We start from the raw sequence: 15807 nt of genomic DNA on the forward strand, positions 1-15807 counted from the left end.
TTTTTCTATTATTTCATTTAATTATTGACTATTGTTATAAGAGTTAAGACTTAAATTTGGTTTTGACACAACGGTATATGTTAACATCATATCAGTTCGGTTCCGATTCGAATAAATACAGATGATTCAAAGTTGGATCGGAATTGAATAGGGAACGTTTTGTAATTGTTATAATTTAAATATCAAAAAAATACTTCATTTATATGGAAAAGGTCTTTTTATTGCGAAGTAATAAAAATATGGTTAATATGTGTTTAAATAAAAATTTAATATATATCTTATTGTCTAAGTCTATAACAATACTGGCGATAATTTAGGTACATAATTTAATTTTTTTAAATAAGTATATATTAATAAAAATACTCTTATATTTACTATAAATAATGTAGATACCACATAAGCAAATTCAATTGGAATTCAAAAGTCCCAGTCCGTTACAGTCCGTCATGTTGCTTTTCAAGTTACGTCGCTTTTACATTGTTATAATATATAAGGATAGGATGTACAGTTTAGTATAGTGAAGCCCCTGGTTCCTAAACATTACAGAAGAAACTTAATAAGGTACGCTTAATAAGGTACAAAAAATGGCGTCGATGATATGTCGATGATGGTCTTTTGTAGTCGTCCCTGTATACCAATCATCAAAAATTATATGTACCTAAAAATTAACTGTTGATTCATATATACCAAATGGGTCCTAGGATGTCTATATAGTTGGCAGCCATTGGTCAGAAATGGTTTTTATTACTATAAGTGATTGTATGTCAAAATTAACGGTCTAACTTATAAACGTTTTTAGTAGGTATTAAGTAAACCATTGAATGTCTCTTTTTATCATCATTGGTTTACATTCGAAGGAAGAAGACAGTATTGTTTAACTAATCACCCCCTAGACATTTATAAGTAAAGTCGTGAGTTCCAATCGATAACTTAAACTCCTTAATGTACGAATTAATTAAGCTTTATTAATTCGTACATTAAATGCCATAGTAATAGCAGATGGTAAAATATTTTATGCTTTGCTAAAAGTAAGCGTATTTTACGAGTGAAATTTTCCATTAAATAATTACGTTACAGTGTAATTTTAAGCGAGGCGACTAATTACGGCGGCTGTTTGCTGTATCTGTTTTTCGATTTTAAATTATAATATATAATACGTTAAGGCTTTATGATGAAAACATTTGCATTGGCAAATGTTTTCATGTTATGTTTCGTCATACTTCGTTAAAATTAAATTGGTAAAAAGACGCTATAATAAAAGCCATCAATGGAGTCAATGGATTTTGAAAGCGTATACTTTACATAACATAAACTTTAACCTTTTTAATAAATAAAAATAATTAATCTTAGAATTAAAGTGACATAATTATATTTTTCTTTAACATATATTTTATTAGGTTTTAATAGTTTTGTAAAGAAGTATTTTCACAGATATTTATTGTTATTTAAGTTAAATTCTTATCTTTTGGACGAAATCAGTCTCCTGTATTCGGCTTTAATCTGAATGGACATTGGTCAATAGCTGTGGTTGAAGCGAATATTTAACCAATCAGCGACAAGACATATCTGTTCAAGAATATTAACAACATAGAATATTAATAACAAAGCGAAATCAGGTTGGAGACCTTTTTGCGTCTGTAGTAGTGCACTGTCAGTCAAATTACATTTTAAATGTAAATCTCGTATTTAGTCTTTTCGTCAAATATAATTATGTTATAGATTTGTTAATTAATTTACAAGAGATCATCGAGCGAGCACCGGTCTCGGTAGGATTTCTGGCTGTGTGATCTCCCAAGTGCCCGGAACTCCGTATTTCTTAGGTTTCAATATGTACACAAACTGAAAACAAACAAAATTATTTCAATTAGAAAAACATATTATTAATATTCGAACCAAGACGGCTCCGAGTGAGGGCGTGTCGGTATGAGTGTTTATAATTCTCTAGTGGCTAGATATAAGACTCCAGATCCCGATGACCTAGGTACAAGCCCCAAGTCGAGCCAGTAAAAAGTTATTGGTTTTTTTCTGTTGAAGATTCTCAGTAGCAGCCTGGAGTCTGGAAATTGGAAGTGTGGAGTATCCCTGCCTCGGAAAGCACGTAAAACCGTTGGCCCCAGCGCCTGAATTTTTTTCGGTCGTGTCGAATTGCCTTCCCATCGGATTATGAGAGTGAGTGCATCTGCGTTTGCGCACACACTTTTGCACTTTCTGCGCAGTTGGCTAATCTCTTTTGAGATTGGGCGCCAAGACCGAAATAGATCAGAAGGACATCATCAGTTCAGTGGTGAAGTAAAACATCGTTAAGGGACCTGAAATTTTGTTTTTTTTTTGCTACAAGCGATATAGTTTAATTAAAAAAAAATAATATTATTGATATCTTTATAAGGAAATAGAATTGTAAATTAATTACATTTTGCTAGGCTTCTTGTATTTTTTTATAGTATTGTAATATATCTAAGATAACGTAGCTTAATACTGCTTTGTTGTTAAGCACAGGTAACCTACCACAATAATTCCATACACAGCACCAACAGCGAAGCCAACAGCCACATCGCTCCAATGATGCATGTGGTCTACCACCCGCGACAGACCCACGTACCACGCAGCAATTAGTACAGCGAATTGTATCCCGTGTCTTAACAGCTTAGATCCCCGCCATTTGCCTTTCACTTGTATGTAGAACTGTTTCAATGAGAATACATTTAATATTAATAATGAAGTAATTAACTTAGTGGTAGGGCTTTGTGCAAACGCATCTGGATTTGTAACACCCACTCATCAGATATTACACTGCCAAACAATAGTACTTCATATTGTTGTGTTCCGATTTGAAGGGTGAGTGAGACAGTGAGATACAAGGAATATAACATCTTAGTTCTCAAGGTTGGTGGCATATTGGCGATGTAAGGGATCGTTAATATTTCTTACGATGTCTAACTGGCGGTAGGGACCCCTTAGGTGACAAAGCGGTATATTGTACAAATGTGTTTATTTTGATAAATACTTCTGTGTTTATATTACTTGTGATGGATAATAAAAGAGTATCTATTTATCTAAATTAAATCTAGCGGCTTAAAACGTAATCTGTCAGACACGATATGCAATACATAAATTTTTATACATATATACCATATTGCTACAAGAATTATTCAAATAAATAAAGATTATATCTTCTGAGAAATCTAAGGTGGAATCTTTTTTTATAAAATTCTCCTATTAGTAATTGCGAGGAAATAAAGACTTACGATGAAGAAAATAGCGGTATACATAGCGAAGCTTGAATGAGCGCTGGGAAATGACAGCCTCATGTCCTTTAGTTGAGCTGCATTTGTATTCATGCAACTGAAGTCTTGGATATAACCCGAGCTATTCAAGCTTGACATCGCCCTTGGGATTGGCTTGCATACCTGAAAATATAATAATACGAATTTAATATAATGGATAATTATTTAGAATAAAGGATCCTATACTGCTGGGACAGCTAGTGACGTTAAATCTTAAACGGGAATTGGGGGTTACCCCCAGGCAAGCATCACTGAATTTTTATGTGCTTAATTTGTGTTTATAATTCATCTTGCGCTCGGCGTTCAATGACAAAATTGTAAGGGAAACTGCATGCGATGAAATGCGAGCAGCGTGTTGAATTTAACTCCAAAAATCTTCTCAAAATAGGAAGCTAAAGCAACTTGAGGACATTCATAGACAGCTTTATTTAACTTCTTTACAATAATATGATTAAGAAATAAGATATCATCATATCATGGTATCAAATTTATAACCATGGTTAATACAATAGCATACTTAATTAACTTTATGACTGATAAATAATTTTAAATCTCAATTAACTTAGTACTTGGAAAAATGATGAATGTTATTTTATAGTTTATCCGACATATGTTTTTCATTGTTTTCTTATCGAAACAATCATATAATTTAAAGGTAATAAATCTTATCAATGAATTATGTAATAAAATGCATAAACTATCAAGTATATAAAAAATATATTTTATTGACGCTTAAGCCGTATCGCGTTAAAAATTAATGCAAATAATTATGCACAATAGAACAATAACTGTTACAATACACGAACATATTCTTATAGAACATGCTCGTATAAATTTTTTAAATCTATTGTAGATAACAGGCATTCAACGCACAGATACAATTAGAGACATGCATGAATCGTAAGCAGTTCTTAATAATACATTAATTATCCCAATACTGTAGTCGTGGATAATAAAAACAACATTTTCAAACACGCAACTTCAAACTTCGCAAAGAACACTATCCTTTGCGAAGTTTTTCTTTCTGTCATTAGTAATTTGACGTTTAAAAGAAGACAAAACATTCGGTGTCAGAGATGCAAGTCTGGATTTGAAGGATCATAGTCAAACGCACGCAATAGACACGTTGGAGCCATGTGTACGCCGTGGCAGGTGACTGTCTGTTTTCATTGTTTCATAGCCTGATGGAAGTAGGCTATGAAACAATGAAAATCTATCAAACAATGAAAATCCATCACGATCTGACAAATATCAGGCAACCTTGCCTTCCAATCTCCAGTCTGCTAATGAAACAGCAGTAAAAAATATAAAGCTTCTTATTAGTCTGGCCCCAGAGACTCGATCTGCAGCCTCATAGCTATAAAGCCAACGATATATATAAAAGTACTAGAAAACCATATTTCTAAGCGATATAAGTATGTAAACAATCTAGGACCATTTGTCTAGTAAATAATTTCCTATACCTACTCAGTATGAAACCAGACTGCTATCATTTACCATCACGTAAATAACTTCACCTCAAAAAGGGAGAGGAGGCCTTAGCCCAGCAGTGGGACATTCACAGGCTGTTACGAATACTTACATCAAAGAAATGAGGCCTTAGTCTTCCTATGACATATTTGGCTGAATTCACGGTCATCTGTTGGCACGCCGCGCCGAAAGCAAACACGCCAATAGTGGTGTAACTCTCCCATATCCATCCTGATATCAATGAACCGGAGAGGAACTTCTCGCCAACGCCCTTTCCTTGTTTGTCACGAACTATTTCGATTAATACAACCTAGGAATAAGATGTTTTTAAAGTCCGATGAACTTTTATACAGGCTTAATTAATATTCAAATGTGATTAGGTTTATTGAGACTGATTAACTAATTATGACATATTTTTAAATATGGTTTATGTATCTGAAATACTGTAATCAATAATAGTTTAATTTCGTGTAAACAAAATAAAACTATTAGAAAGAAGAGAAGTAAAGAAAATAATCTTAACTACTCAAATAGTTATCCATACCGATTTTTATGGAGATATGTTAAACGGTATATAAATTAAAAGTAACTCCGTACGTCTGTCTGTTATGATTTCACGGCTAAACCTCCGAACCAATTTTGATGTAAGTTATTCTAACTTGAAGCAAGCTTGAACCCGAGGAACAGGCAAAGGTACCGTTCACGTACATCTTCCCCCGCCCTTTTGAACACGTAGGTTCGCCGCGGCGAAAATTAGAATTCTATAAATTCTTCTTTATGTCGTAGTAACAGATTCTTCCTAGAACTTAATATATGACAATTATTACCGTGGCTACAATAAAAGCGAATCCGACTCCCGCCAGAAGACCCTCGGATACCGTTTGCTCTTTATATGGCAACTTTAGGCTGTCATCGTCGGCGAAGTAACCGCGGTGGTACGGTTCAGCGATTAGATGGAGGACTAGCAACGGTACACCCACTGGAAAAAAGGACGCAAATGTTAAGACAAGTTCAACATGGACCTGATAAAACAATGTTTGTCCTGTAAAATTTAGACCATCATGAGATGACGAGTTAGCGTCATTTGTTTTTGGAACAGTTGTTATAAAAAGTGTTATTTTATATGTTAAGGTTATTGTCCGCTTGAGTTTAACTGCTGCCGATTATTATACAATATAAATTTTGGTTAAACTTATTACTTATTTAAACATTTTATATAATTTTTTCATAACACACGATCGTCCGTTCTTTAGGTAAGCAAAAGGCTTGTGTATAGGTAACAGCCGTATGATGTACATATTATTCATAATATATATTCATAATAGCGCTAGACTCGTTGCGGGAATCGAACCCTCAACCCTGAAGCGGAAGGTCACTGTCAACTGTGTCAACGGAATCACCAACATAGTAAATTTTTATCTAAAAAGGGAAGATTCTCAATTCGACTGTATATACATGTATTTGTATGTATATGTTCAGGTAAAACTTTTTGTTTTTTAATCAAATTTTAAGTATTGCTTATTCCATAGATATAGTACCAGTTTTTATTTGAAGCGTATATTTAGCCAAATTTTGATGTTAGATTTTTTTTGGAAAAAAATATTCAGCAGTTGTAGAAAAGCTTGTTCAAGCTGATTTTATAGGCAAAATTATCAACACTTGGTTTGATCGAAGAATTGCAAATAGTGCTAGATTGATAGTCCATCGTAGCGTATTGATTACTAAGTAATGACTCATATAAACATATTATAGTAAGTTAGTTTATTTCAAGGTATCTGTAAAAATATGTAATTATTTAATTAATACGATAAGATAAAATAATTCCTAGAGAACACTGTCAAGTGATTCGTTCTAGTTTTATAAATGACTGGCTTTAACGCTTCACCGACGTCATAATCCAGTACTACTACTGACTAACTACTAAGTACCAAATTCCATAGGTCCTTCAAAAATGAAGGATTTTCATGCAAACTTTTACTCCCTTAGGGATTAAATATTAAAAAATCATTGCTTAGCTTACTATGTATACATAAATACATATATGTAAATATGTATTGATATATGTTGTATGGTATATAAATGTATATATGTATATTTATGAATATATTGTATACATTTAGATATATGTAGGTATATGTATGTATAACGCACTTGCCCGTTATGTCCTGCAAGTATTAAGATACAGGGTTGTCTGGAAGAGATCACTACTTGAGTGATAAGACCATCCTTTGCATGCATGCATATTACAGTCCGCAATTATGTTTATATAGCATGACTTTTCATAAGCTTTGTTTTCTTTTTTTACTTGTATGTCTTTTTTTCATGTGAGTGTGCAATACAGTTATTTCATAATAATAATAATGTGTAAAACTAACCCGTAGGTATTTCATGGTGCTGGTCCCAGTAGTTTGGGCTGTGCGTCAGTCAGTCAGTTATTCTTATATATAGGTATATGATAAAATTTATTAAATAAAAATAATACATTAGAATCAAACATTCTTAAATGTATTTATTGTATCTGTAGTATATAATGGATCTTGTGGCTAATTAGCCATTTCATGCAGATGAGCCGATTCAAATGATTTAAGCAGTTTTGGAGTTGGTGGTGTAATAAGAGGCTTACATATAAATAAGTACAAACGAATTCTCATAACATAATAGACACATAAATTAAATAAATAGTCTATCTATATTCCAAAAGCATTATTAGATTTTAGTTTATAATAATGTTTATGTATCCATGGTACTGTATTCGTTGAAGAATATTGAGACAGTTCTGATTCCTAAATACGTGTCGGATTTAACTAATCCTTGAGGAACTTGGAATTGAGCCAAAGCTATGAGGTGCATCAAACAGGCAACCTTCCTCACATCTTTAATTTGATTCGGGGGAAGTCCTCGAAGAGAATCCAGGCCCATGGAGAGGAACCGTCTTATATAGTTTTTTATCAACCCAAAACGTTAAGAGGATTTGTTTCTCAAAGCGCATCCGCTGTACATAAGGAACTCATCTCAAAGAAATCCCTGTATATCAACCCAAAGTTTATTCATAGTATATAAAAATATGTATGCACTTTGTCCATATGAATCATTTGTCTTTTGCGAACTGTAAAGGAAAGTGGTCGATTTGATATCGAAAGATAAGCTCAATGTCATTATTCATTGTGACTTTAAGCCAAATAAGTAGTGTCAATAAAAAAAAGATCATTTGTTGCAGCGGCACTGATACCCTGACCACTTCAAGGTCGTCTAGATCACAAGTTCGATACCTTTTATGATAGATATCTTTATTGAACGTACATATATTGGTTAGATCTGGTTGTTATCTGTGTACGCCCTTAATTCTTTATTGTATTGGTTTGTTTCAGTTGAAGATTCTCATTACGCATTCGCAGCACTATGTCCCGAATTTAGAAGTCTATACATTTTCGTGACTCATCATTCATCATTCCGTATTGTGAGAGAGAGGGAATAGAAAGTACATCTGTGTTGCGCACTATAATATGTTATGTGCAATTGGCTAATCTCTCTTGAGATTGGCCTCCGTGGCTGGAGTTGGTCAGGAGGACATTGTATCCAGGGGACGGTGATTAAGGTGCAGGCCCACATGAAGTATCTGGGCCTGACCCTGGACGGAAGATGGAGCTTCGGGCAGCATTTTGTCCAACTTGGCCCGAAGCTCATCAACGCTGCTGCTGCCTTAAGCCGGCTCCTACCAAATGTAGGAGGGCCGGAAACGCCATGCCGGCGATTATACGCTGGTGTTGTGCGGTCCATGGCTCTGTACGGTGCTCCCATCTGGGTGGACGCTCTCACCGCTCGGAACAAGGTTCTATTGCGAAGGCCGCAGAGAATCATAGCGGTGAGGGTGATACGCGGATATCGTACGGTGTCGTGGACGGCGGCAACACTTCTCGCGGGCGATCCGCCTTGGGAGCTCCAGGCGGAGGTGCTCGCGGAAGTGTACCGGTTCCGGGCGGAAGTGAGGTCGCGTGGCGACCGTCCAGGGTTGGAGGAGGTGCTGCGAATCAGGACTCTCGCCCAGCAACCCCTGATTCGCAGGTGGGAGGAGGATCTGAGGTCCCCATCAGCAGGCCTGGCGACAGTGGAGGCGATCCGTCCCCACTTGAGTCGCTGGGTAACGAGAAAAGGCGGCACACTGACCTTCAGACTGACTCAGGTGCTTACTGGACATGGGTGCTTCGGTAAGTACCTGCACGGAATAGTCAGGCGGGAGGTAACGCCCTCCTGCCACGAGTGTGGTGCGCCTACGGACACGGCATGCCACACTCTGATGGAGTGTGCCGCTTGGGGGCCTCAGCGCCTTTCCCTGGCGACTTTAATCGGCGGAGACCTTTCGCTGCCGAGCGTGATAAATGCCATGCTTGGTAGCGAAAGGTGCTGGATGGAGATGGTCTCCTTCTGCGAAAATGTCATGTCGCAGAAGGAGGCCGCGGAGCGGGAGCGCGAGGAGAGTGCCTCCGCTGACCCGCTTCGTCGAAGAAGACCGGGGAGAAGACGCCAGCGCTATGCGCATCTTCTCCTCCCGCCGTGAGTGTCGCCGGGGTCAGAGGGTCTCTGTACCCCGCGTACCCCCTAGGATTTGGAGGCCCGCAGAAGCGGGCCAACCGTCGGGACGGCACGGTAGTATGCGCAAGCGATCCCGTGACGTCCCCCGACAAGATGGAGTGGGTACCGCTGGTTTTTAGTGGGTATTCCGGCGCCTTCAGCGCCGGCGAGTCCCACATACCCCCCCACCTTATGTGGGGGAAACACATAAAGGTGTTTTTCCAGCGAGAAAAAAAAAAAAAAAAAGGAGGACATTGTATAAGAAAAACCTAATTCGTACCAAAGGGCCAATTTCGAATAAATTATTATCGACAGGCGATATGGCCAATACCATAAATAAATAAATGTTTAAAAATAATGTATATCTAATCTTTAGGATACTGAATCTGTTTTGGTTTCTAAATGCAAACATTGTAACGACTTTGAAGTTGCAATTTTACGGTGTACTGCCTCTTCCGCATTAGAAGTTGTAAACATTGACGATCTATTGTTTGGTCTCAATATATAACTATCCTTACTAATATTATAAATGCGAAATTTGTTTGTTTATTTCTTGGTAACAAGCATCTGTACTTCCCCCCATTAACACGTGAGTGAAGCCGCGGGCGGAAGCTAGTCATTGTATAAAATCGAGGAGTAAAGCTAAACCAAGTTTCCGAGTTCGTAAATTCAGTACATCTTATAAATTTAAATCACATGTCAAAACCATTGATGATTAAGACTTACTCAATAAAAGACTAAAGATAAAAATCGAGATGGTGGTTAGAACGCGTGAATCTTAACCGATGATCGTGGGTTCAAACCCGGGCAAGCACCGCGGAATTTTCATGTGCTTAATTTGTATTTATTATTCATCTCGTACTTGACGGTGGAGGAGAATATTCGGAGGGAACCTGCATGTGTCTAATTTCACTGAATTTTGGCCACATGTGTAGTCCACCAAACCACATTGGAGCGGCATGGTGGAATAAGCTCCAAAGCTTCTCCTCAAAATAAAAGAGAGGAGGCCTTAGCCCAGATATGAGGCATTCACAGGCTGTTAATGTAAACTGTACACTTTAGATCTAGATAAATATTATCTCCGACATTTTTTGTTTGAGTTGTCGATTATTATAATCCTAGATATTGACATCTTTAATTTTAATGAATATTTCATTCAGCCAAGTAATCAGGAGGTAGATAACCTCCTTGCGTAAAGTATGTTGTAACAGTTAAAAAATTCAACTTTTTTTAACTAGTAGATACGAACGCAATGTTTGTTTTAAGATAATATAAAACCATAGATGCTATTTGTAATATTTTTCGGTCATTGCCCTTGAAGAACAATTTGAAGTTTGATTGTATGAGAAATGCATTTATTATATACCTTCTTTTTTGGATTTTTAATACAAATATTATTCGATTTACATGTGTAAATAGAGGTTAGTTTTCTATGTATCGTTTTTTAAAAAATCCCTTTCTTTTAATGCCACAAACAATTATAACGCGATTAACACTAAGAACGTTATAAAGAGATTACCTTGTCTGAGTAAATTTTTATAGTGCCTTAGATAGGATGTAAAAAAAGATGCAAAATTAAGTTCGTTTTGTTTTTTTTTAATTTACCTAAAGATGACATTGTCAATTCGGCCATGAGCGAAAAACATCAGACGCTCCATTAAATACTAAATAGAAAAACAAGTTATTAACAAATAAAAAAAAATATTTAAGACATTTTTCATTTTCTTCCATTGTCATCCAATTTAGAACTATAGTCCAAACTCCACCTTCACATATATTGCCCAAAGCGAGTTAAAAAAAATCTGCTAAAATGCGGTTATTATTTAGACCTAAGCCGATCGCACACTATCGCCTAATTAAGAAAGTTACTAATGTCTTGTAACCTTAGTTTCAGAGGTGAGTCGGAAAAATATAAGGAAAATATACTACTGATCACTTATATATATGTATATAAGTTACTTTGTATGTGTTTTATATTTTTGCATTCTGTGTTTGCATTACATACAATTATTTCTTTTATTCTTATTTATTGTGTTCATATATGTATACGATCATCGCTGAAGTGATTAAGTGCATAACGTGGATACAGAAAATAAGTGTTGGAAATAATATTATAAAATATCTTTTGTTTCAGCATTTATGCTTATTTTATTATATATTTAGTGTCAAGTTTGAATATAACAGGTTAATCAAAAATATACTATTAAAGATTAAATATTTATAATATATTTATGGAGTCTTATAGTATTTATCTAAAATGTAATATTCAAATACATAATACATAATAGCAAAATGTTAAGATAATAAAAAATTCGTTCAATTGGAACTTATTTATTATTAAAAAATATTTAACAAATCAACATTTGTATTGACATTGGATTACATGAAAAAAATGATTATAAACTACATTATAAGTAATGTATGTTTCCAAGTCAAAGTTACAACAAGTCTGAGTACCACTTGACATACAAACACGTTTCGCACACATTGACAAAATCACGATCCCTATATTGACTAAGTAATTGGTAATAAAAATATATTTGTACTTACCACAAGCTAATACAAGGATATCCAAAATAATCTTCCATATCAATTTGTCCACGGCCATACTTCACATTAAAATATTAGGTACTGATTAATAAGATAATTTTGTTCTATTATTTATGTTATCTGTTGCATTCTACATTTGAATTTACACCAAACGGATCTAATGAAGGGCTAATCTATGTTAACAATAATTAAAACATTTTATTTTTTAAATGAAATTGTCCGATTCGCGTGCGAACAGAAATCTCAATGATAAAGGATTTGATAAAATGTAATCTGTAATATAAGGTAGGCGTTAGTCATTTCTGCCGTCATTGAATGAAAAAGTCTCGTGTGGATTATCGTGTATTGCAAATTAGACTTTATTCTTTGGTTATTAAAATTTCAAATTAAATGATTGAAATGGAAAAGTGAAAACAAAATTCACAACCTGTCGATACGTGGGCGTCAATAAGAACCTAAAGTAAATAAATGTTCTTCTTTTAGAAATTGAGTTCAATATCAAATGCATAAAGACTATTATCTATTTGATGCAAGTATTTATACTCTAGGTCATATTGTAACTAAAATCAAATTATATTTTGACTACTAGTGCCATCTATATACTACGTAAACTAATTATAAACTTCTTCTTAGTTGCCACTGTCTTTGATAGATGGCGCTGTTCGTATAAAATTAGCATTATAATAAGCACTTAATAAAAAACATGTCTTAGTTTAAAACGTATTTATTATGCTTCTGTATGCTTATTCTAATTATACTATTAAAAAATATAATAAATAGCTGCCAAAAAAAATTTAGTAGTAGGCAGTGTTCGCTCATAAAACTACACAATATAAATAATTTAAGTGCATTGTAAATGTTGTACACGTTATATTCTTAATATTTCTTTTTATAAAACAACAGTTTTTAATTAAAATGTGACTTAAAATATTAATTATTATAGATTCTCAAAAACTAATTACATTATGAATTACAAACACAATTTTTTTTTATAAACTCTTATGCCTCAACTATTTCCGTAATCATTGCATTTATATATAATATTTCTTACATTAAAAAAACCTTACATTCTTTAAAATACATAAGTGTGTAGGCACAAAGCAAATATAAATATTTACGTATAATATACACACAAAATTTTAATAACTAATATGAAATTAAGTAAAATGTTTTACACTGTTTTTCCCGCCAAAATTTCTATTTATAACACATAGAATAAAAAAGTTTTTGTAGGTATTACATGAATAAAATGCACCTCTGAAAATTCGCGTAATACTCATAAAAGTATAAAATTTTCTAAAAACTAATAAAACTGCAACATTTTTTCTTTTAATTATTTACAATAATATATCACAGAGTAAAAATACAACCCCTGTCTTCAAGACTTGGGTATTTTTTATCTACAACTACAAAAATAAATATTTTATATAAATGAGCGTGTTGATTTTCTTTATTTAACAAAAAAAACGGTATATATTACCTGAAATGCGTTCACATTCATTTAGAAATCTGGTAAAAAATGCTTCGAAATAAACTTAACATAATTGTACTGTAATCTAAATATTCAGATATGATTTTAAGCTAATATTAATATATTTGATGTTATAAACACACTTTTATGATTATTCAACTCCACCAAGATAATTAAAAATATTTTAAATGTACTTATTACAGCGATTTCTTACGACAGTAGGTAGATATTTTTATACATTAGTAATTGCACTAAGTGAATTAATTACTACAAATTGACAATTTATGATATAAGCATAATTGATATTAAAATTAAATTTTTGAATATTACGTTGTATTTTTATGGTATATGTATAGTGTAAGTTACAGAAAAGAAGAAAAAAAAATCATAAATTGTAAGTAGAGAAATGTATGCGAATGTTAAATAAAATTAAAACGAAGTAATTATGCATTAGATAATAATAGTTTTAAAAAACAAAGCTTTTTAATGCCTATTTTGATAGCTGCGATTGGATTAAATTTTTTTTTTTTATTTTTAATAAAAAATACATATATAAACTTCTTTGTGCATATTCTATTCAAATGCCATACGTATATGTACATAACGTTAAAATAGTTATGACATGTCATACAAGTACTTAAACGTGACAAGCCGACAAATTATTCAATATGAAATATGTATTCGTATGGAAGACGCGAGTTTAAATAATTATTTGTAGAACTTTGTTATCGATCACGTTGATCGATGTTCGTATGGAAAATTAGAATTTAAAACAACAAATCACGAACAGTAATATTTAGGAGAATTATTTTATTCAAAATATCGCTCTTCAAAATCAGTACAGTCCCGCTAATCCGGACCTAAATTTTCCAGACGGCATTAAGAATTAAAATTATTTTGCATTGAAAAGATAATGAAGCTAACGAATGCGTTTTTGTGCATTCATATCCGGTTCTTTCTAGTTTTAGCGGGACTCGCCTATTTACGTATACCTATCGCTGAGACATAAACGGCTTTTCCTTTAAATTTTGTTGGAGAGGGATGATTAATTGAAAGAGAGAAATTAGTGTTTAACGAAACCCCCGCTGAACAACGTTTATGAGTAAGCCTGTTATAACTTTAATGTAGTAACATAATAACATACATTTCGATGAAATAGACAATATTTTGTTCATGTCCATTTATTTTTTTAAATTTGGTCATTATTTTAGACCAAACATTTTTTTGTTGAAACTACATAGGCTAACAGTTTACAATTATTTACTATTTACATGTAATACGTTCGTGTAAGGTAATAAAACATTCAGAATTAATTTCCAATCAAATAACATACTATAATGAAGTCCTTGTCTTGAAACGTTTCATTTTACGTCAAATTGTCTTTAGTTTAAATATTTTGATAAAATAAATTATCTGTAGTAACGCTTTAATAATGTTTGTTTTAAAGTTGTATAATGAAAATATTTATCTGTACATATTTTTAGATTGTCATAAAGTTTGACATATTTATTATTTTTGACAACAAATGTCAAATAATTTGACATTGCTGTCAAGTGACGTAAAAACGAGACGCGCCCGTATTCGTAATGCGTCGTTCGCACTGTATGTTATCGGATACCAAAATAGCACTAAGTTCATATAATTACCACTGTCACACTTTTACGTGTAAAATAATGGAAAATGCTCACGTAAGCAGTTTCGTTACGAGTCCATGTATTCATGGGATATCCATGACACGTTCGGTGGTCATGGCTCCTCGCTCAACGAGCTATGGGAGTCGGGGGATTGTCAAACATTCCACCCGGTTGCTGACCGGGTGTTGCCGTTGGTGGTCAGCTCGTTGTCGTGGTGGTTGACTGTCTGTCTGCGTGGCGTCTTGCGGAGATCAGATATGAAGGTGAACTGTTGAGAAAACGTCAATATGTATTTAATTTATTTTAATAAATTATTTTTATTTTTCTTTTAAAAAATGTAAGCCAATAGTCGCAATATATATTATTCTTACAGTATTTGATGATTTGTAGTAATGAAAACAAGTATTCTTCACTTTTAACCGATTGTATTTATTTCGTGGTAGGGCCTTGTGCAAGCCCGTCTGGGTAAGTGCCACCACATATTCTACTGCCAAATAGTAATACTTAATATTCTTGTATTCCAGTTGGAAGGGTGAGTGAGCCAGTTTAACTGCAGGCACGGCTATATACCTTATATAAAATCTTAGTTCCCAAGGTTAGTCGCAATTGTCAAAGGGGTACAAAGTTTTTTTACTTCACGTATTTTTTTTTTTTTATAGAATAGGAAGGTGGACGAGCATATGGGCCACCTGATGGTAAGTGGTCACCAAACGCCCTTAGACATTGGCATTGTAAAAAATGTTAACCATCGCTTATAGCCAATGCGCCACCGACCTTGGGAACTAAGATTTTCGGGCTTTGTCGGGCTTAGCTGGTATTAAATATAATT

At 33.8% G+C, this 15807-nt stretch overlaps 2 protein-coding genes across 2 annotated transcripts in view; both read right to left on the minus strand.

Annotated features, from left to right (window-relative positions):
* Window positions 1–249: 249 nt before the first annotated feature.
* LOC126774683 (putative phosphatidate phosphatase) lies at window positions 250–12106 on the minus strand. The gene is made up of 6 exons (XM_050496219.1): window positions 11874–12106; window positions 5582–5733; window positions 4867–5064; window positions 3246–3407; window positions 2506–2682; window positions 250–1839 (listed from the first exon to the last, which is right to left on the minus strand). Exons 1-6 carry the CDS (start codon window positions 11929–11931, stop codon window positions 1744–1746), a joined length of 843 nt encoding a protein of 280 aa, XP_050352176.1. The 5' UTR covers window positions 11932–12106; the 3' UTR covers window positions 250–1743.
* A 475-nt stretch (window positions 12107–12581) lies between these two features.
* The window catches only part of LOC126774679 (putative phosphatidate phosphatase), a 97165-nt gene continuing 93939 nt past the window's right edge, over window positions 12582–15807 (minus strand). The window contains exon 6 of the mRNA XM_050496214.1: window positions 12582–15246. Coding sequence (XP_050352171.1) covers window positions 15133–15246 — 114 coding nt within the window. The 3' untranslated portion in view covers window positions 12582–15132. The remainder of the gene's footprint in view (window positions 15247–15807) is intronic.

This window comes from Nymphalis io, chromosome 17 (assembly GCF_905147045.1).
Source record: "Nymphalis io chromosome 17, ilAglIoxx1.1, whole genome shotgun sequence".
NCBI classification, from domain to species: Eukaryota; Metazoa; Arthropoda; class Insecta; order Lepidoptera; family Nymphalidae; genus Nymphalis; species Nymphalis io.

What these genes read in the sequence shown, in the direction of transcription:
- LOC126774683 (XM_050496219.1), bottom strand. Translation starts at nt 11,931, where the DNA reads ATGGCCGTGGACAAATTGATATGGAAGATTATTTTGGATATCCTTGTA. An exon ending in TAAGGCCTCATTTCTTTGAT is followed by an intron (nt 3,408 to 4,866) that starts GTAAGTATTCGT and finishes TTATATTTTCAG; the next exon opens with GTATGCAAGCCAATCCCAAG. An exon ending in ATACCGCTATTTTCTTCATC is followed by an intron (nt 2,683 to 3,245) that starts GTAAGTCTTTAT and finishes TCATTGAAACAG; the next exon opens with TTCTACATACAAGTGAAAGG.